This window comes from Fonsecaea pedrosoi (assembly GCF_000835455.1).
Source record: "Fonsecaea pedrosoi CBS 271.37 unplaced genomic scaffold supercont1.5, whole genome shotgun sequence".
In the NCBI taxonomy this organism is placed as follows: domain Eukaryota; kingdom Fungi; phylum Ascomycota; class Eurotiomycetes; order Chaetothyriales; family Herpotrichiellaceae; genus Fonsecaea; species Fonsecaea pedrosoi.
This window is the reverse complement of record NW_013550611.1, coordinates 3644040-3663897: the sequence shown is the minus strand read 5'-3', so window position 1 is coordinate 3663897 and position 19858 is coordinate 3644040. Positions and strand designations below refer to the sequence as shown.

Here is a 19858-nt window from a genome sequence, read left to right as displayed (position 1 = left end):
GTCATCTTTCTTTTTCATGCCCCATAACTTTGGAAGGAAATAGTCAGTCGAACACAGAGCTTGCCTTCCGCTTGCTGTGATCAACGCATGCCGCTCTGATGCCTACATTAGGCGTCGGGGGGCCTCCCTGCTTCCCTAGACATGGTACGCGCATGGACAGGGAAGCGGCTCTCTGAGGTTTGATCGTGGCAAAAGGTCTGCTCCAGGGTATCTGATGCTCCTTCCTTCCACGAAACGCCCAATAACACGTCGGGTAGATGGACGACTGTGGTAAGAGTGGCTTCCTCAGAGAATGGGTGTTAGACGTACCTACCAATACACCAGAGTGCCTCCTGCCTTGTTGTGCCTGTCTAAAGTCGAGATATTAGTCCTTGCGTTCGTCTCTTTACTTCTCACCTCTCACCACACTCTCCATGCTATGCACCACTCCCTTGCTGTCTAGCAGCATTCCATAACAGACTTTGTTGGGACTTTGTTTCCTGACACCCGAGCCTCTCATTCCATGTGGGTCGTGCTCTCCTTCCTCCAAACAGATGCCATCGACTGGCTCAGTGCAGTCTAGCGGTTACACCACGCTGCCAGCTGTCAAGAAGATTGCCTTTGGTACTGGTATGTCTCGAGAAGAAGCTGAAGTTGTGGCTTGCTTTCCTGACATGGCTCGTAGCTATGTCCTCGCACCTCGCAATCGGCGTCGTCATCGCCCGCACCCATCCGTCCCTTCAACACTCTGGAGATGCAGCCCGAAGTCAAAAATTGTGGCAAGACCCCACTTGAAGAGCTCATCATTCTTCGGGTGCCCAAAGGCTTCTGTATTGTGTGAGTTATTAACTCACGCCTGGGAGGAGGCAAGTTACGACTTCAGAGCCAAAGATACGTCTCGGTCATCCTTGGGATGAACCATTCATATTAACGGTTAGGCATAGGCACCCAAGAGACCCGAAGCAAACAACAACAGGGAGCCAGGCGCTATCGTTTATTGAGTCCTCCAGCCTCAACCCGACCCGAATAAATCCAATCTCGTTTGGAGGGAGAGGCTCTTTGTCAAGACGGTTGGTTAGGCAGAAATTGTTGGGCGATTCTATGAGTCATGAGCAGAGAGAGAATACGGACAGTGGTGTGGTGAATTTTAGTTGAAAGTCTTTTGTTGTTAGAACGGGGGCTTCTGTTGCTTTGATCTGCGGCTTTCTGGCTGATCAGTGGCTCGTCGGTTTTGAGTGAAGTAGCACAGCCTTCTGTCAAGTATGTTCGAGAGAAGAATGCATGCAGTATCATAAGGGCTGACATTAGTTCAAGATTCCAAAGGTCGGCGAGAATGAATCCTGATCCGATTTCTGATGATGAATGCTTGTCATCTGCGCAGACCAGATGACCTCTTCATGTTTGTAGGGCTGTTCAGGTTTGAATGCCTCTGTCTATTCCATGTCAGGTTATCAGCTCGGGCGGTAGCCCCTTTCTAGTGCCAAATGTTCCCACCAAGTCCATAGTCAGATCTTTGTTATTCATGAACTCATCCTTTCGTTGATAGGGTTCCTCGAAGTCCCAGCGGACGCTGGCATACTTTCCGTTCAGAAACGAAGCCTTATCTGTAACAAGCCACTCGCAAAACGCACCAGTCAACTCGGCTTTGTCGATGGCCAAATAGGCATATTTATCCTGGAGCATGTCTGTTGCGACTACTCTGGGATTCAACGAAATAGCGGTAACATTTGGAGTTTTCTGCCGCAATCCAAGGGCTGAATCGCCAAGTCAACGAAGCCTGGACAAGAACGAAAGAAAAAGATCTCTGTAATGCATGAATAGGTATATCTGGAGAGCGCTAGTGAAGGCAAGGCAGTGCCAAGGCATCATGGCCTTGGCAACCCACATGGTAGGTGCAGGGGCACCCAAGGGGTAGACAGCAATGGCACAAGGGCAATAATTCAGTAGCAGTTGATCAAGCAGCAAACCGACTTCTCGCCCTCAATCTCTTCCCCCAGCTCCAATACAGCCCCGCCAACAGGGCAGCGCAAACTGCTGTAAGGCCTCCCAACAAGCTCACACCTCCATCGATACCAATACCCTTGAACATCGGTCGTCCCACCAGCACCGCGACGAACGCCAAAAGGGCCCTCGCCACGCTGTTTGCTGCAAAGATGCTCGCTGCATAGCGCGGATAGATGGCCGGAATGTACAAAAAGACCGAGTTGGTCAGAAAATACTGCGCGACCATGTAGAGGAAGATGGCAACGGTGGGAACCATCCAGTGGATAGAGGGTCTAGCTGTCCATGCTACATACATTACCGTTCACACAGGAGAAATTGTTAATTAGCATCTTTACTCTCAATGATCTCGATCGACGACATTGGGCAGGGAAGAGTAGAGTAACGCACAAACTCACCGAACATGAACAAAGATGCTGGCATCAAAAGGCTGGCGGCGACGCCGGTTTCGAGAAAATTCTCCAGATCGCCGAACGTTTGGTCCCGGATTTTGGGTTCGACACGTTTGGACAGCCAGAAGCAGTGGAGTGGGAAGCCGATCGCTCCGGCAGGAACGACTGCTAGCCAGATGAGGGACGTGGAACTTGGCGAGAACCCGTAAATTGGCGGATAGACAAGGGGCAATGACTGAACAGAGTTAGGACCAGAATTTAGTAGTAATGGTAGAAGAGCTGGGGTGCAAGGGATGGATCACAAAGTGGCGTACCTCGAAGAAAGAGTAGACAATCGCATAGATCAAACCCATGTACAAGGTCATGAACAACAGAGCCGGGTCTTTGACGTTGACTTCCCAAGGCTTGATGATTGAACCCCACAGCCGCTGACCAGCCGTGAGCTTCGCTTGTTTGATCTCTTCCTCTGACATGTACCTTTGATCACCTGTCAACTCTCTGAGTCGCTTCGCCCGGTAATACAGGATGGTTGGTGCCGCCGTCTCTGGAACCAAGGCGACAAAGACGACGAAGACGGAGCCCGAAATGATGAGGAGCTCCCAACTGGAGAATCTCCAACCCAGAGACTCGACAGCAAAGGACGACAACATCGGTCCCAAGGCCGGTCCCAAGGCCGTCGTGCACGCCCACAGCCCGATGAAGTATGGGAATAGAGCCGGGCCCCAGATATCGCCAAGCGTTGCCCCGGCGGTGGCCAGGCAAGGGGATCCCATGAAGCCTAACAGGAATCGGAGGACCATGAGCCCCGCATAATTGTCAACCAGCGACGTTGGGACGCACAAGACGACAAAGAGGGCTCCGGAGATTGCATAAGGGGGATTGCGTCCGATCGATGGCACCTCAGAGAGCGGCGAGAACAAGAGACCCCCTAGACCGTATGCCAGGACGTAGATGGCGAGACCGAAGGACGATTGGAAATTGTCCACGCCAAAGTGATACTCGATGCCAGGCTGACTGGATGTGTAGATCGAAGAGCCGACATAGATTGCCCATGTGTAGACACAAGTCAGTGCCGTGATCACACCCTTCTTCACGCCGGAGAAGTTGAGTGGATTTTCGACGTCGTCCGGGCCGTCCCAACCAACAAGGTGCACCGATTTCTCGTTCTCATCAGCCCGGCTCGTCGCCCTGACCGAGTTACTTCCAGCCTTTTCAAGATCGCCGGGATGATGAGGCCAGTAATGCCCGTGAAGACATATGCGGATCAATGCGCTCAAGGCAGAATTTCGAATCATTTGAGCCATCATTCGAGTCCGTGTCGGCTTGCTGGTGACGGTGAAGCTGGACAGAAGCCATTTTTGGCCCAAGTGACTGAGTCTCCCTTTTATACCAGCATTAAATCACCTCCACGCCCTCACTCGGGTTGACGGTGGTGTTAGCGGAGATAAGTCTCGAGACATTGAGTCCGCAACAGCCTCGAAGCTGGGCCTTGATGAGCACCAGTTGAGATATTGCTGGTATCCAGGAGGGGGAACTAAACCATTTGTGGTCAACGACAGGTGGAGAGAGCATCAGAAGTGTCCGACTGGGCCGTTACGTAGACACAGCGGTAAGATTGTATGTGGTTGCCTGCGATGGTGACCAGAACTGTCGCTGTCGGCTTCTTATAGCAGAGGATGTTTGGACCATGATACTTCGATGTCGGGTTCGTATTCATTACAGTACAGAACATGATGTGGTGGGAACTAAACTCGACTGGGTTAAAGGCATGCGGGACGCAAGACAAGGTGCCGAGGATGTTCCAGGTCGGGTCACGTGAATGCGGTTGGCATAAGAATGGGGATTCCCGCCACAACGCACGCTTCTTCGGTGGGATCTATTCCTCATCCTTCTCAAGATTAGCAATCCACCAAACATTCCTTTGTGAAAACGCTGCCGTCTGCTGCGCCTCCTCCTCGATGACCAGGTCTCTACGTAAAGCCTGTCGAGCCTGCACCGCTGCCAAACGGCGATGCATCGTGCAACTGCCTCAATGTCCCCGGTGCCGGACCCGGCAGATCGACTGTGTCTACGACCTCGAACCCTTGATGGGCGGTACTTCAAGAACCAGTACCTCAAGATCCAGTACCAACCTCAGCGCACCAATCGCCGATGACGATGGCGACCTCTCGGTCAACTCCAAATTCCTGCATTACGTTTCATCTTTGCACATGGATCCTAAAAGGGTTGCTCTCGAATGTTACAGGAACCCAACCACTCAATACCCTGTCGTCTGGAGAGTTCCTATCTCTGCCGACTTCCCCACCGTCGAATATTTGGCCCGTAAATTGGTGGATATGGCGGACTCGGTGGCCTTGAGCCAGTCGGCGCCATACATACATCCCCAAAGGAAGCCTCGGCCTCGGCCAGCGCTTCTCGGGCCAGACTTGGACGTTGAAAGTCGAAAGACTACTTACAGTGATATAACTCAGTGTACTAGGCTTAGCGACCTGCTATGCGCACTGCACGATTCTCCCGAACCGCTGTCCGAGATCTTACAAGCCTTTCAAATCCTCCTCGGACACATAATGCGGCTGCTTTTCTCCGGCGACCAGAGCAAACCTCGCCACAAGGAAAAGCTTCTTGGCCATACAAGAAGGTTGGCGGTAAGGTTGGTCAATGACGCGCCCCGTATGATGCCGTCGAATCTCTCTCGATGGGAGGCCTGGATCTTGGCAGAAAGTCTGCGACGAGCAATACTGATGAGCTGTCTCATACAAGGCGTGTATAACGGTTGGACCCGAGGATATTGCTATCACGAGCTCTTCATTCAAGCACTGCCATTCAACGTTCGCCCTGGTATGTGGACTGCTGGGTCCGAAGGGGAATGGGAGGCGCTCTTGGAAATCGGTAACGATAAAGTCGGCTCTGGGAACCACGGAGCAACGGACTTGGTTTCCTTTCGCGAATTTGCATCTAGTTTTGCCAGAGCTCCGTTTGACCCAGGAGCCGATAATTTCCAAAGGCTATTGCTGATGGCGCACCATGGCAAGGCCCCCGTCGACAGGGTGCTGGGTGTGTGAAGAGAAGGCCTATCGCGGCTCACGTACTAGGTCGAGGAATCAACAGCATCCAAACCAATGAACAGCAGAGAGAGGCATGTATATCATGCGATGACTCTGCTGTGCCACAGCACTGCTTGGCACTTGGTAGTCTTCATATACCACAATGCTTCCCGTTCGACTTGGCCCTCGTCGCCTCTTCCTGAGTAGTGTACGAGCTCACATGGTCCTGTACGGTTACCCGGATCATCGCCGTTGTATCTACACAGCCATTCCTTGAGGCTGTGGTGGAGCTATAGTAGTCTTAGAAAGTAGTCCTCCATGCTCGTTAAGATACGAAAAGTTAGTCACCTTATTGGCTGGGGAGGACAAGGCTGCGAGGGCAAGCCTTCCTGCCAGGAGTATTTCAATGGCTGTGGTGGCATTTTCACTCTCGGTCTTTCATGATGAACACACGATAGAGCAATTTCATGCAATATTACTGCTCTCGTTTAGTTCAGACCTTTCGTGTTTACTTTGTCTACCATGATCTACGGCTAGGCGTTCGATGGCCGAGCAAAAGACTAAACACATGAAGCTTGATTGACCCATCAATTTTATCACTTCATACTCCTCTCCTCGGTGTTTGTCCCCCTTAAATGTTTGGCCTCAGAATCGCTCGGGGGGGCTCCCTACGTGACTGTAAAGCCTCCATCAACTGGTAAAGCAACTCCGTTGATGTGAGAAGCGGTGCCACCACTCAGGAAACATATAGTGTCGGCCACCTCGTCCGGACTGGCCAAGCGTGCTTGTGGGATCCTTGCGATCGTGCACGCCAGTGCTCGCTTGGTCGATTCGAGCAGTAGAGGGGTGTCGACGAACCCCGGGCATACCGCGTTGACACGAATTCCTCGTTGCGCGTAGTCGACGGCGTCTGTCCTCGTCAAGCCCAAGACGGCGTGCTTGGACGTGTTGTATGCACTCAGCGAGGGCATTGCCCGGAGGCCCAATGTCGACGCCGTGTTGACGATTGAGCCGCGTTCCAAGGCAGACGGGACCAAAGGATTCACTCGTCGCGCGTCCTGCTTCACCATCTGTTGTAGTTCGTACTTCTCGCACAGGAAAACCCCTTTGACGTTCACACTCATAACTCGATCAAAGTCGGCCGTGTCGGTCTCGTGGGTGAGTCCGTACGGCCGCCCAATCCCGGCGTTGTTGGCGGCGTAGTGTATGGCACCGTATTCGGCGACCACTCGCGCAATGGCCTCGGCCACTTGTTCCTCGGACGCCAGGTCTGCCACGATTGGAAGAAATTGCACTCCCGGATAGGAAGATGCGAGTGTCGATGCAGTTTCTTGGAGACAATTACTGTCAAGGTCCAGTCCAGCGATCCTCGTCACCCCGTGTCGAGCATATCCAAGTACTACAGCCCTCCCGATAGCACCACCCGCGCCCGTAACCAAAGCAACACTATGGTCATCCAAGTCAGTCAGTCGTGAAAAAACCAGGGATGAGGATGAGAATGCGAAAAGTCATCACTGTGGCCGGCTAGACTCTTACCCTGACAAGCTCATGGCCAGTGCCACTTCCGCGGTATCTTCTAGCTTAGTCGTTTGTCGAACGAACCGAATCTTGGGGAGATTAATCAGAAATTTCTTGGAGGTATCACCCTCAATGGTTGTACGGATCTGGACCGCGAGACACTATCGTAGTTCGTCACAAGGGGTAAATACTTGGTTTGGAAGAATAGCAAAGTCTCGATCTATCCTCGTTTGACTTCACTCTCAATACTCCAGACTGGGCGTGCTCCCCGATATGCACCGGCCGGGCAGTCCGGACCGACTTCGGTGACGTGGTCCCGTCGTGAGTACATATCCGCCGACTGGAAGACACCGAATGACAGGCTAGTGAGACTCCATGTTGGCAGACAACCCAAGGGTCCTGAACTATCAGAGTACCCCAAACACTCTGGGGTTAAACCGGGCCGTGGTTTTGAACGAGACATAAATCGTGACTGAGAGGCGGGGGCCAGAAGGGGTTCCCCCAGGGGGCGGTGAAGGCTCATGTCTCCCTCTTTTCGGGGCGCCGTAGCGGTAGAATGAGTATCTACAATATGATAGACAACTCCTTGCCTACGTAGACTTTGGCGAGATGCAGTAAAAGCTCATGTAGATCGGTCAGCTTTACAAATCTCACTCCCCAGCAGGCCTGAGACCAGAGTAGTTGTAAAAGTAATTCTGGCTGAGTAGATATCTCTCTACAATGCTCCCTTATCACCCCGTTGATAACAAAAACATAAGCTTCACTCCCCCCCCCCCCCGGGTCTCGAGCGACTGCAGGACCTATCCTTCACTGAGCAGAACAGTTTCGATTTCTCAATCATCCCATGCTTTCAAAAAGTTGGCGGCACTGGCCATTTCCTGTCTGATCAGATCAACATGCGCCTGACTTCTCGGTTTGAACACGACGGGAAATTCAGCGGGCGTGTGAGAGATGCCCTCGTGGTAATTGTTGACGTCGATGGGCATGGGCTTCCCTGTTTGCGGATCTATCTTGCGATGGATCTCAAAGGCCCATAGGAGCCTCGCGTTCAGGCGCCACTGCGTCCGTTCTGCCAAGTGGATGCCGGGACAGATGCGTCGGCCGGCTCCGTAAGCGTAGTGATCACGGCGCTGCCAGTCCGGGCTCCCCGCGTAGCTGTCTGCCATTCGGGGATATTCTAGGAATCTGTCGGGGTTGTATTTTTCCGGGTCCTTGTACCCTTGACGCTCACTCAAGTGTAATGCCCACGTGGGGAGGATGACGGTGGAATCTTTCGGGATCAGCATCCCCTCGAACCAGTCGTCTTGGTTCACCCGGTGTGGTACGCCGAGGGGAAGACTGTAGGGGCCAACTGTTAGAGGGTGAATATTGTATGACAAGATGGAACTCTCACTTACACGGGATGTATCCTCAACGCTTCTTTGATCAGGCAATTGATGTAAGGGATAGCTTCGAAATCATTGATCGAAGGAAGTCTGTGTTTTGGCACGGTTAGAAAGCTGCTGCCCATGTACTCTTTTTGTGGTTCACTTTACCTGGTCGTTCCGCATACGGCGTCCAGCTGTTTGCGGGCCTTTTCCTGAAACTCCGGGTAAAGGGCCAGATACATGATCGAGGTCAGGGTCGCCGATGCTGTGGTGTCGGCTCCTCCCTCGACAATGACTCCCAAGAAGTGGTTGAGTTGCTTGTCGGTGACATCCAGGTCGCTGTGTTTGTCGCCGTCTAGGATCGAGTCTATGATGGAGTCTCTCTTGATGCCCTTTTCTCGCCTCATGTTGACCCTCCGTCGGGCCTCTGCCCAAGTGTCGTCCATACATTTGTAAGACCCGAGGGCGCGTCTCTTCCACTTGGCGAATCGCTCAGGTATGTATTTCAGGAATGGGAACTCGTCGACCGGCGGATTGGCACCGGGCTCCAGAGACGCCGAGTAGTTGTCCATTGCGTCGTACACGGCCTGCATCGTTTCGTATTAGCCTGCAATCTTGGGAAAGATTCGGTCTTATCTTACCCGGGCCCAGAAATTGTCCATAGTAGGACCACGATGTCCCCAAACCACGGCGCTGGCAACCGAAGACGTTGTGCGTTTGATGTGAGTGTAATATCCTTCTGGGCGATCGAGCATGTTGGCCAGGAGCACAACAGACCTAGATACAATTAGACGAGACCTGCTTAGCAGCACAAGGACGTACTCTGCATCTTGGATATGGCCGACTTTCTCCTCGAGCATCTTGGGCTAAACACACATCATCATCAGCCAGAGCCCCGTTTTTCCCCAGCGTTACAGGTTAGATACTGACCGACAAATTGTGAACTGCCACTTTCCGTTCTGCTCTCCACAGAGGGGTGCTGTTCATGAATGCAAAGCTATCACCGCCCGTGACGAGGGACGGGACATAGCTCTGTGGTCGCTCGGAGTACAAGACTCCCTTCTTGTCAAGGAGATGATGGACTGCCTTTCGATCGAACAGTACTATCACGGTACCGCTGCCGAATTTGAGAGAATAGATCCCGCCATAGGTTTCTCCCCATTCCTTCAGCCTAGCAACATATCTAGTTAGCGTGTGTCCTTTTTTTTCACTCGTCACGGAGCTGCTTGTCTGATTGAACATACTTTAGTCCCATGCCAGTTCGCGGAACCAGGTGTAGATTTCCAAGGATAGGAACAGTGGGTGGGCCCGGCGGCAGTCTTTTGTCTCGTGCCCCTATTCGAGAAATCCGATAGATGATCCAAATGCACAATGCCACCAAGGCCGCCCCAGAGATGGATGTTGGCAGCATCGCCTGAACACTACTTAGAGTAGCCATGATGACGGGGGAGGTAGAAGGGAGTGTCCACCTTGAAAAATCCTCGAGGTGGTTTGAAAGGGTGCATAGGCTCTTTAAGGTCTCAATGGCGATGGGGCCCCTTGTGATGCGTATAAATTAATAAGGAGTTTGACACTGTCGCTCGATATACTTCTATTCGAGAATACGGATTCTGATTGGAGGCCGATCTCGCCATACTTCGGGCCATCTTCGCGCTGAGCCACTTGGTGTGCACAAAGCTTGTGCCGGTAAAATCGCTGGACCTTAGGGAAAGCCGACAACGTATGACGAAGGAACCATTGAGGAAAACTTGACGGGCGACGGGATACTTGCGAGCGGAAAATCACCAAGACTATTGTAGCAGCTCCGATCTCCAGATAAAGTATTTGAAACACAGGTTTTTATTGCGTCCTATCTTTTAATGCCACAGTAGATTTGGATAAACATAGAACATGCCCGATTTCTTTGTCCTAGCCCGTGTCGTCGGGTCAGACGGCGCATTTCCAAAGGTATCTGCCCCTCCAACCAGCACGGGAATGATCAATTGACAAATTTTTGTTCGCCATAGTGGAAAGAGAGACTGGTGCCGCTTTGCGAGGTTTCTGCCACGGAACCATACTCAACATCCTACTACTGGGGTCAGGATATCGACGGAGAACCAGACACGTTATGGGGTCTGGAAGGGTATGCGCACCCCATCGGGTTCTTCATCGGTCACCCAGCGTCTGAAGTTTTCAAGCGAGAGATGAAGAAGGTGGACGAAGACAAACTTCTTCGACACGTTCAAGGGTTGGGAAGCCCGGATTACGACTTACATTACTACGACATGCATTATGGCTTCTTGAGTCGCCCCGATGACAAGGACAAGGACGCCAAAGACAGCTTTGTTGTGGTTATACACTTTTGGTCGCCAGCAGGCCGTCGCAAGCAGCTTCTGGGAGCCTTGTCCGGGGGAGCCGACCGAGTCCGTGCCTCGGAGAACGGTCCTAATATCACTATCCAAAGTTTTGCGATCCTGAAGGAATGTCTCGACGTGAACATGGCTAGTCTCTATATCAGGTAAGTACAAACCACGGTAGTGGGAGACAAGGTCAAGGGAATTCTAACTCAGACGTAGATCGAGAAGCAAGCAAGATTGGGAAACGTTCCAATCTTCTAACGTGTTCAGACAAATCTTGAACGATGTGGCCCCTACAAACGAAAAGTCGGAGATTCACCGATCTCAAGCATTCAACGGCCATATTGACCAACAGCCACCAATTGGACCAGTCTAGGTAGACAGACACAATGCAAGTTGCCTTGATCGGCTCATCGAATCAGCATTTAGAAGAATATGATCATTGCTATTCACCTATACACGTTCAACAACCAAATTGTATTTCACTGCTAGCTGCAGAGGTAGTAGGGACGGATCTTACTCCCGAGCGGTGGTTCTCATTACGATATCGGAGAGACCTCGAGATTCGTCCTGGCTGCAATAGTAACATGCAAAAACTAGTTCTCTAATGATCCCATTTGACACTTCGGAAATTGAACGAGAGTTGCATTTACCTTCCTGGTTCTGCCAGTGTATCGAGTATGCGAGGTTCATCGACGTACCGAGTATAGCTCTAGGATACCAACTCACGGACTATCTTCGCACTAAGTCTGTCCTAGTCCGATTTAGATTCTCCAGGACTGGGGTCCGACCGCTATGGATCTACATCCAGACTAGCTGGATCCGGGTCCGGAGGAGCCGTCTACCCTGTGGGGGATTTCCTGGAGACGGGACCGCCAAACCCACATCAAGGCCGTCCATAATTGACGCAAAACAGACATATAATTCGTGTCCTCCTTACCGGGAGAATCTCTCAGTCTGACGCCAGAAGTGCCTCATTCTTCTTCCTCCCCTACCCTAGAAGTCGAACACTCTATCAGCACAATCCTCTCCTGGAACCACAATGACTGGTCATCTTGATGTCCGAGGGCTCAAAGGCCACACGAGTAGGAAGAACATCTTGGTAGGTTGTTTGTCGCAAATGGTGCGAAGAAGGCTTTCTGACCCCCTGAGATAGCTCATCATTGCCGCGACCTTGGCCAGCTTCAACTATGGCTATTCAAACAATGTCATTGCCGGATCTTTGGCGCAGGTTTCGTTTCTGGCAAAGTTCTTGACCGGGTCTAATGCTACCTCGCTCATCGACGCCATTGTCTCGGGGTGATTATCTCCTTTCTGTGCGCGCGAGGCCACGCTTTTTCTAACGAGTATGGAATAGGTTCTTTGGAGCTGCGCTCATCGGCGGCTTTCTGCAAGCGCCCATCTCCAATCGTTGGGGCCGGAAACGCGCAACCGCAGTTGCAGCTTTCTTTCTCATTTTGGGAAATGCTCTTCAAGCCGGTGCGGTGCACATTGCCATGTTCTTGGTCGGCAGGTACACTACTGGGTTTGGAGCTGGAATGGTCATCAGCAACACCCCAGTGTATATCAGTGAGATATCCCCGGCACACAGCCGTGGTTTACTCGTTGGCCTCCAGGGCAACTTTATCGTCTTTGGGTATATCCTCTCCTCCACCGCCGCTCTGGGCTTCCACTTTGTCGAAACAGACTACCAATGGAGGCTCAACTTTGTCATTGCCACGGCCGTTGCTCTTGCACTACTGGCATCTTTGACCACCCTACCGGAGTCTCCTCGGTGGCTCGTGGAGCACGGCCGGCCTGAAGAGGCTGGCGCAATCCTCGACAGTATACACAAGACGGCAGACGACCCTGATGGCACAGTTGCTCATGCCGAGTTGCACCAGATCATCGCACAGGTTCAGGTTGACCAGACCTTGCCCAGCAGCTGGTTGCACATTCTTCGGAGCCCATCTCTCAGGAAACGCCTCATCTGCACTCTTCTGGTCTGGACCATGGCGCAATCTACGGGTATCACTGTGCTGGCAAACCTGACGCCACAGCTATTCGGCGCTCTGGGCTACGGCACCGTCCTTCAGCTCGCACTCAGCCTGGTGTGGACCGTTTGCCTGTTTATTGGCTGCTTTTTCAACATTTTCCTTGTTGATCGCATCGGCAGAGTGAAATTGATTGGTAAGATATGTATTTCACTACATAACTGGGACATGAATTGCTAACTCCAACCAGTCGCTGGCGGATGGGGCATGGTCATCCTGCTTGCCTGTGAATCCGCTTTACAGGCGCACTACCTCGACGGCAGTAATCTAGCCGGTACAAAGGCTGCAGTAGCAATCTACTTTATCATGGCATGGTGGTTCACTTCGACACTGGAGTGTACTGGCTATGTCTATGGCTGTGAAATCTGGCCAACACACCTACGAAGCAAAGGGTCTGCCATCTCGTACTTTGGCTTCTACGTCTTCTCCATTTGGTCCACGGCACCAGCTGCCCAGGCATTCGCGTCGATTGGATGGAAATACTACATGGTCTTCATTGCCGTGACAATCGCTCTGGTGGTCCCGTGCATGTTCTACCTGCCGGAGGTAAGTCTCCCCTTTCTTCGCACACCATGGCAGACCTTACTGAATGCTACCCTAGACTTCTGGAATCCCGCTCGAGGACCTTGGTGGTTTGTTCGGTGATACTGTGGCCTTGGACTTTGAACACGCCATGGAAGAAGAACTGAAACATGGAAATGGTATAACCCATACTGAAACGACGAGACCAGAAGAGATTGCGGTTCAGGCAAAAGGATCCCCAGCAGACGTGTAGATCTGCACAAGTTCAACCAAGTCAAAGGAAGTGGCATCTGCAACCTCTACAAATGCACAAGCGAAACCTCGGCGATGCGCCATGAGAAAGATGGCATCTTCTCGACCCAGCGCAATAGAACACCATAACACCACACCACTGAAATGGTCATATACCAGTACAGTCATAGCTTTTTTGGAGTCCATAGCATTTATTACTTATCGCACACCCGAATTAGTTCAGCTTTTGTGAACCAGACAAACTTCTCAAGGTGCGATAAGTCTCTATACCTGCGCCACGTCTATCTATATGGTCTTGTCAAATGTTCAACGCTGTGTCTTATGTCTCTATCTCTATCTCAACAGCAAACGACGCTGCACCAGGACCCGAGAAAGCTTTGCATGGCCATTGATCAAACTTGAGCTTCTCCGAGCAACAAAGTGAGCATGCCAGAACTAGCGATGCAACCAACCATCATCTTCGACGCCCCGGTTCTTGGCCCAATCACCATAGACAACTTGCCCCATTTTTTCATGTCAAGCGTAGCCGCTTTCGGCAACACTACATGTGGGGGCCAAGGGGCCTAGCAATAATAGCTGCCAAGTCTTACTCCATCTGGAGTACCTCCGCTGGGTCTAGTCACTGTCCATATGAATAGAACAAAAAAGGGTGCACCATTCTCTTTGCAACGGCGGTAAATCTCCCAGTGAACCCCCCTTGCTTTTCCGAGGCCGCGATGGTTATGGCTTTACCCCCATCCCCATCCGCATCGGCGTACAATAACACCTGGAAGCGTACCGAAGTCTGTGCGAAGAATGCATGCCACCGTTGGGGCTTCCAGCGGTCCACCCCTGTGTCCGGAGTGTGTGCAGACAGCATGGGCCACAACGGCAGCAAAAAACCTCTGAAGCGTGTGCCGGACGAGTGGCCGCCGTATTATGTGATTTTGATCCATCCATCCAGTCCTTGAGGTTCCTGACGGTCGTGCAGCTCTGACTGACGGATTGACTGACTGAAGCCAGCGGCGTAAACTTGACTCTATTGCCCAAGCAAGTAATTGGTAGCCACCGGGGGTCGACTTGTATATGCCGGACAGAACAGGCGCCTGGACAACCGAATTGGCCATTGCTCTTTCCTGCCAACTCACCTGGCCCAAACTCCGCCCTCGCGGGTATGGCCTTCACGTTTGTACTTCTCTCGAAATTTCCGTCCAAGGTCTTTGAGCCCGTCTAGTCCAAGACTCACTCGTGTAGCCCAGAACAAGAGTGCAGCCTTTGCTTGCCACGTAGGTTCTCTGCAAATGGCAGCTCCAATAGCTGCAGCTCCGAATCGTTGACGGACGAATATTGGCTGGTGGTGGAAGAAAGACGTACCTCTAGTTCTACTTCACCTCTTTTTTAAGTACGCCTTGTATCCGTCTCCGTCAAAGTCAAGTGATGGGTGGCTCCTCACGAGTGTTATCCAGGGGAGCTTGTGGTTGGCCTCAGATGCTGCATCCTATATCACCGATATTGCGTTCGCACAGTGTGAGTCGGTATTCTACCCGCTAATTCGAACAGTTGCTATCAGTCTTCACGTTCTTGCGTTCTTTGTGTAGAAATAACTCGAAATGCCCCATCCACCGAGGCAGGTGTAGAAACGTCAAGATGATCTTGGATCTATTCTGGCTAATCCGCTGTGAAAACCTCCCTCGCTCACTTCACTTCCCGGCAATTCCAAATTCAGGAATATCCTCCATCTCCTTCCCATGCGCCAATCGAATGATGTACTTGACTTGATCCAGGGTACTGTTGGCCAAGAAGGGAGTCTCGTCCCTGCCGCAGACCTTGTCCCAGTCCGCGAGGAACCCCTCGGGGGTGTCGGAGATTTTGCCTGGGAAAGTCGCCAGCGTCTCGCGTGCGGCCCGGTTGGCACTGGCGGAGAAGACCTCGCCGGATGATGGGCACTCTTCTGAGCAGAGGGCGATGACGAACGGGACGACTCCCTTTTTTTTTTGGTAACTGGTAGTCAGTATCGCGGTTTCTGTCTCCGAGGAAGAAGAACAGACAAGATGACGAACCTCGGGGGGAAAGTATGTGCGAGTGATCTTCTTGGTGCCTTCGGACAAATCTCCCATGCGAGACGCCGCCGACGGCATGATACAGTTGATCTTGATCCCATCTCTCTCGGACCACCTGCCCAGTTCCCGCGTGATTGCAAAGACGGCGCCCTTGGACGCGCCGTACGCGCAGTCTCCCCCCGCGCCGAAACCGTAGATCGCATTCGACGACACGTTCACGACCCTGCCGTATCGCTGCTTCGCCATGACCGAGTACGCCGCGCTGGTGACCATGGTGGTGCCGAGGACTGAGATCTCGAGCACGCGCATGAACGCGGCCGCGTCGACGTCGTCGTGCGGGCTCATTTTGCCCGTGATGCCCGCGTTGTTGATCAGGATGTGCACCCCGCCGAATTCCTTGACGGCCGTCTGGACAATGTCTTTGGCGTCTTTGGACACGTCGCCGTTGTGCGCGACGGCGACACCGCCCGCAGCCCTGATCTCGTCCACCACGGCTTGTGCTCGTGTGATGGCTCCGGCTTGTCCCTGGAGGTCGCCGCCGTAGTCGTTCACCAGCACTTTGGCTCCCCTGGCAGCCAGGGCGAGGGCGTACAGTCGACCTAGGCCAAGGCCCGCGCCAGTGACAATCGCTACTTTGCCCTGTACTGACATGATTTCCCGTGATACAGACCTTTGAACGAGGACCAAAGGGGGCTTTTGGACTACTTTTTCTGTGTTCCCTTTCTTCTCATGGATATTCGCTAATAGATGTTTCTTGGGCAGATTAGCGACGCTATACCTGAAGAAATTTGGGGTCAATACATAATAGTGGATAGAGTCAGTGATGCTGGACACCGAAGATGGTCCGGCCCGGGGAAAACGTCACGATAATCACTCGAGTCCGAATGTCTAGAATTTTGTATGTCTCGACACGATATCGCTCCAAGCTAATCCCTCCGCCTACAGGTGTACCGAGTACTCTGATGCTACTCACAATCGGCGAAACACTAGTCGTATTGACTCAAAAATTCCAATGCACCAGTCAGCTCCCGTCGAATCACCTCCCCGTGGAGTTCACTGCGAGGCTTGACCGACACTTCAAACTCCAAAGGCCGCACCAGATTCGACGAGGTGTAGGCGTTGACGTCGAGCGGCTTCTCGGGGATCTCTTTGAACTCGAAAGCCCAGAGTAATTTGGCCGTGACACGCCACATACTTCTCTCAGCCAGGTGAATGCCCGGACACATGCGGCGACCTGCTCCATATCCGTAATGGTGTAAACTTGAAAAGGTCAGCAAGGTCCAAATATAGCCGATGAAAACTGAGAGAAGGGTAAAACTTATCTCGTCCTTGCCAGTCAGGGCCCACGGCGTAGTCACTTGCCAACTTGGTGTGGTTCTTGAATCGATCCGGATTGAAACGGTCGTGGTCGGGAAACTCGTCGTCACTCTGGTGAATGGCCCAAGCGGCGAGCCAGACCGTGCTGTCTTTGGGGAAAAACATGCCCTCGTACCAGTCGTCTAGAAGAAATTGAGTGTTTTGTTCTAGGAGGTGACTTTCTTCGCTACTCACCTTTGGCCAGTCGATGCGGGATTCCAAGATCAGATCTGTCGCCCAGGGAACGTTAGTACTCGGTACCTTGGCTAGAGGCCCCGGCTCATCATGATGGAGAAAAAAGACTTACGTTGGGCGCCATCTGAGGGCCTCTTTGATGATGCAGTTGATGTAGGGTAATTTGTCAAAGTCGGAAAACAGTGGTGTTCGCTCGGTCCCACAAACTGCATCCAGTTCTTTTCTTGCCTTGATTTGAACCTCGGGAAACTTGGTTACGGCCAGGATGATTGTCAAAAGCATGTTTGCGGTAGCTAATTGTCGCGGTGTAGTCAGCTCACGTCCAAATCTCCTGTTTGAAAAGGAAGAACGCACTGTCTGCTCCTGCCTCGAGCAATTCTCCAAACAAGTTGTTGAACGCGTACTGCGACATGGGCCATCCGTCCTTCTCGTACTGTGCCAGCTTGACATCGATCATCGAGTCGCGAATGTCGCCTCTTTGACGCCGCTCCTCAACCATCTGGCGCGCCCTGGACCACGTCGAGTCCATCAAGCCCCTGACGTGGATCGCCCTCTTTTTCCACTTTCCAGGGAGGTACCATAGAAATGGTAGCTGCTCGACCGGGGGATTTGCACCAGGCTCTATAGCGTCAAGCCACTAACAAAAAGAAAAGCGTCAACTTGTGTGAATAGGTCTCATTCAAAAGTGACATGCGCCTACCTGATCAACGAACGAGTAAAAGTCCTTGTAAAAGAACGAGTCGAAATCTTTGGCCCGAAATCCCCAAGCTAGGATGGCAGCAACCGATGAGGCGTAGAGACGAGCGTAGTCAAACGCCTGGTTCGGATGTTGGACGAGATTGTGCATGAACAAAATTGACCTGTGGCGAGACTCGTCAGTCGATCATATTTCTCGGCTCCCAAACCAGAGCGATGGATCATACTCTGCCTCTTGAACCTTGAAATGCTTCTTGTCGAGATTCTGAGGGTTGAGGTTTCTGGTGATGACGGAGCGTTTTTCTCTCCAGCCAGGGGTGGCTTGCTCAAAGGTCATATGGCATCCTCGACTCATGAATGTCGGTACGGCGAGGTATGGTCTTTCGGAGTAGATGCTGCCTTTCTGGTCGAGAAGCGAGTAGATGGCCTTGCGATCTGCCAAAACGATCATGGTCGAGTTGAAGACTTTGAGCGAGTATATTTTGCCATATTCTTGAGCCCATTCGTGGAACCTGGGGGAGACAGTAGTAGTGTGTTAGCCATGTAGCTATCTAGCTGAAATTCATGTCGTATACTATCGGTGCAACGAACTTCTTGCCCAAACCTGTCAGTGGGATTTGATGAGCGTTTCCCAGGATCGGTACAGTCGGTGGTCCTGGCGGAAGTCTACGGTCTCGTCGTCCGATTCTCAGCAACCTCCATATCCCGAGAACGAAGACGGCGGCGATGGCTAGACGCAAATAGCCAGTCATGATGGCAATTCGACAGTGGCGCAAATGTCTTTCTGGTCAGAGATGGCCCGGTTTGAGCTTGTCCGAAGGGGGTAGACCTGGGAATAGTTATATATGCTCGCCAGCGACTGGCAAGGAAAGTGGGCTCGGTCGAATTTACACGGGAGCGGAGATAGTCCGGGGTGCTTTCATTGACTGGCTCTATTACAGTACTATGGAATGCGAGGATTGACTCCCTAGAGTCGGTTACCATCTCAAGACAAGTCCAAGGGACGGACTGGGTCCACAGGTCCAGTACATGCTTCCCCAGTCGCGGCCGCTGTCTTGCCACTGTCGCATAGAATCATCTGACCGTTGATGGATGAAGACAGCCCTGAAGCCAAGAACAACTGCACACTGGCAATCTCGTCTGGGTCTTGAAGTCGGTTGTAATAGTACTCGGGCTTCTTCAACAGCCCTGCTCGGTCAAAAAACCACATGTGGTTCTGCTTCAGTTGCTCCTCATCCTCTCCGCTCTGGTATTCACCTTGCTCGGCCTTTTGAGAATTGGTCAAGATGCCACTCTTGGTGAAGCCCGGAGCCACGCCATTTACACGAATGTTACTCGACGACAATTGAACCGAACCAGCGCTAATCAGACCGTGCAAGGCGGTTTTGGCGATAGCTATAACCGGTGCTTTCAGTAAGATGCCCATCACAAAATCCCATCTGCCGCATTCTTCACTTACCGTATGGTAAATCGCTATATGAGCCGAGAAACCCAGCACACGAACCGGTGACCACAAAGACGCCCCCTGGCTGAGGCTTTTCCTTGGATGTCACCATCATGGCTTGACTGCCATATTTGATACCGAGAAAGGCTCCACGGGTCATGACATTGAGTTGACGATCGTAGTGACTCATCTCAGTGTCATTAAGGCTCCTAGGAGGGCAAAAAATGGATCAGTGATGATGCTGCTGCTGCGAAAAGTGGCCCAAGTACTCATTACCTATAGTTGGCAAACCCAGCATTCGCAATGTAGAAATCAAAGCGACCGTGAGCCTTGGTGATCTCTTTGACGACAGCCACAGTCTGCTCCTCACTCGACACGTCGAGCTGTTTGCCTTGTATGATCGACGTGTATCCGGCCTTTTTGCATTCTTCCCGTAGGGACTCGATGGCACTGAGGTTCAAGTCGCACGCGTAGATGGCTTTGGCTCCTGCTGAGGCAAACTTCTTGACACATTCTCTCCCGATACCATAGGGAGTTCCAGCTCCGGTGATCAATCCGACCTGGCCCTCAAGTAATCCGAAATTAGACGACATGGCTAGTTTAACCAATGGTTGTAGAATTTGCCGGCAGAAACACCCCTTTATCACTCACTCTTAAGAGGGCTTTTGTAGTTTGCCAAGTTGG

At 52.1% G+C, this 19858-nt stretch overlaps 9 protein-coding genes across 9 annotated transcripts; 3 read left to right on the top strand and 6 right to left on the bottom strand.

Annotated features, from left to right (window-relative positions):
- Window positions 1–1283: 1283 nt before the first annotated feature.
- On the bottom strand, window positions 1284–3676 carry Z517_08806 (uncharacterized protein; the record flags this gene model as incomplete). The annotated part of the gene is made up of 5 exons (XM_013427320.1): window positions 1284–1412; window positions 1474–1733; window positions 1951–2268; window positions 2379–2607; window positions 2687–3676. 5 exons carry the CDS (start codon window positions 3674–3676, stop codon window positions 1284–1286), a joined length of 1926 nt encoding a protein of 641 aa, XP_013282774.1.
- Window positions 3677–4330: 654 nt separating this feature from the next.
- Window positions 4331–5434, top strand: Z517_08805 (uncharacterized protein; the record flags this gene model as incomplete). The annotated part of the gene is made up of 1 exon (XM_013427319.1): window positions 4331–5434. The coding sequence occupies one exon, from the start codon at window positions 4331–4333 to the stop codon at window positions 5432–5434; it is 1104 nt and encodes a 367-aa protein (XP_013282773.1).
- Window positions 5435–6084: 650 nt separating this feature from the next.
- On the bottom strand, window positions 6085–6966 carry Z517_08804 (uncharacterized protein; the record flags this gene model as incomplete). The annotated part of the gene is made up of 2 exons (XM_013427318.1): window positions 6085–6862; window positions 6953–6966. 2 exons carry the CDS (start codon window positions 6964–6966, stop codon window positions 6085–6087), a joined length of 792 nt encoding a protein of 263 aa, XP_013282772.1.
- An 801-nt stretch (window positions 6967–7767) lies between these two features.
- On the bottom strand, window positions 7768–9739 carry Z517_08803 (uncharacterized protein; the record flags this gene model as incomplete). Its single annotated transcript, XM_013427317.1, has 7 exons — window positions 7768–8272; window positions 8332–8409; window positions 8470–8888; window positions 8943–9078; window positions 9124–9167; window positions 9232–9472; window positions 9546–9739. 7 exons carry the CDS (start codon window positions 9737–9739, stop codon window positions 7768–7770), a joined length of 1617 nt encoding a protein of 538 aa, XP_013282771.1.
- Window positions 9740–10191: 452 nt separating this feature from the next.
- On the top strand, window positions 10192–11013 carry Z517_08802 (uncharacterized protein; the record flags this gene model as incomplete). Its single annotated transcript, XM_013427316.1, has 3 exons — window positions 10192–10248; window positions 10308–10798; window positions 10857–11013. 3 exons carry the CDS (start codon window positions 10192–10194, stop codon window positions 11011–11013), a joined length of 705 nt encoding a protein of 234 aa, XP_013282770.1.
- A 666-nt stretch (window positions 11014–11679) lies between these two features.
- On the top strand, window positions 11680–13445 carry Z517_08801 (uncharacterized protein; the record flags this gene model as incomplete). The annotated part of the gene is made up of 5 exons (XM_013427315.1): window positions 11680–11739; window positions 11794–11936; window positions 11995–12806; window positions 12861–13216; window positions 13272–13445. The coding sequence occupies 5 exons, from the start codon at window positions 11680–11682 to the stop codon at window positions 13443–13445; spliced, it is 1545 nt and encodes a 514-aa protein (XP_013282769.1).
- Window positions 13446–15123: 1678 nt separating this feature from the next.
- Z517_08800 (uncharacterized protein) lies at window positions 15124–16134 on the bottom strand (the record flags this gene model as incomplete). The annotated part of the gene is made up of 2 exons (XM_013427314.1): window positions 15124–15408; window positions 15484–16134. The coding sequence occupies 2 exons, from the start codon at window positions 16132–16134 to the stop codon at window positions 15124–15126; spliced, it is 936 nt and encodes a 311-aa protein (XP_013282768.1).
- Window positions 16135–16469: 335 nt separating this feature from the next.
- On the bottom strand, window positions 16470–18482 carry Z517_08799 (uncharacterized protein; the record flags this gene model as incomplete). Its single annotated transcript, XM_013427313.1, has 8 exons — window positions 16470–16743; window positions 16802–16982; window positions 17035–17069; window positions 17147–17327; window positions 17389–17671; window positions 17735–17894; window positions 17958–18242; window positions 18322–18482. 8 exons carry the CDS (start codon window positions 18480–18482, stop codon window positions 16470–16472), a joined length of 1560 nt encoding a protein of 519 aa, XP_013282767.1.
- A 233-nt stretch (window positions 18483–18715) lies between these two features.
- Window positions 18716–19767, bottom strand: Z517_08798 (uncharacterized protein; the record flags this gene model as incomplete). The annotated part of the gene is made up of 3 exons (XM_013427312.1): window positions 18716–19125; window positions 19190–19383; window positions 19451–19767. 3 exons carry the CDS (start codon window positions 19765–19767, stop codon window positions 18716–18718), a joined length of 921 nt encoding a protein of 306 aa, XP_013282766.1.
- Between the last annotated feature and the right edge of the window lie 91 nt (window positions 19768–19858).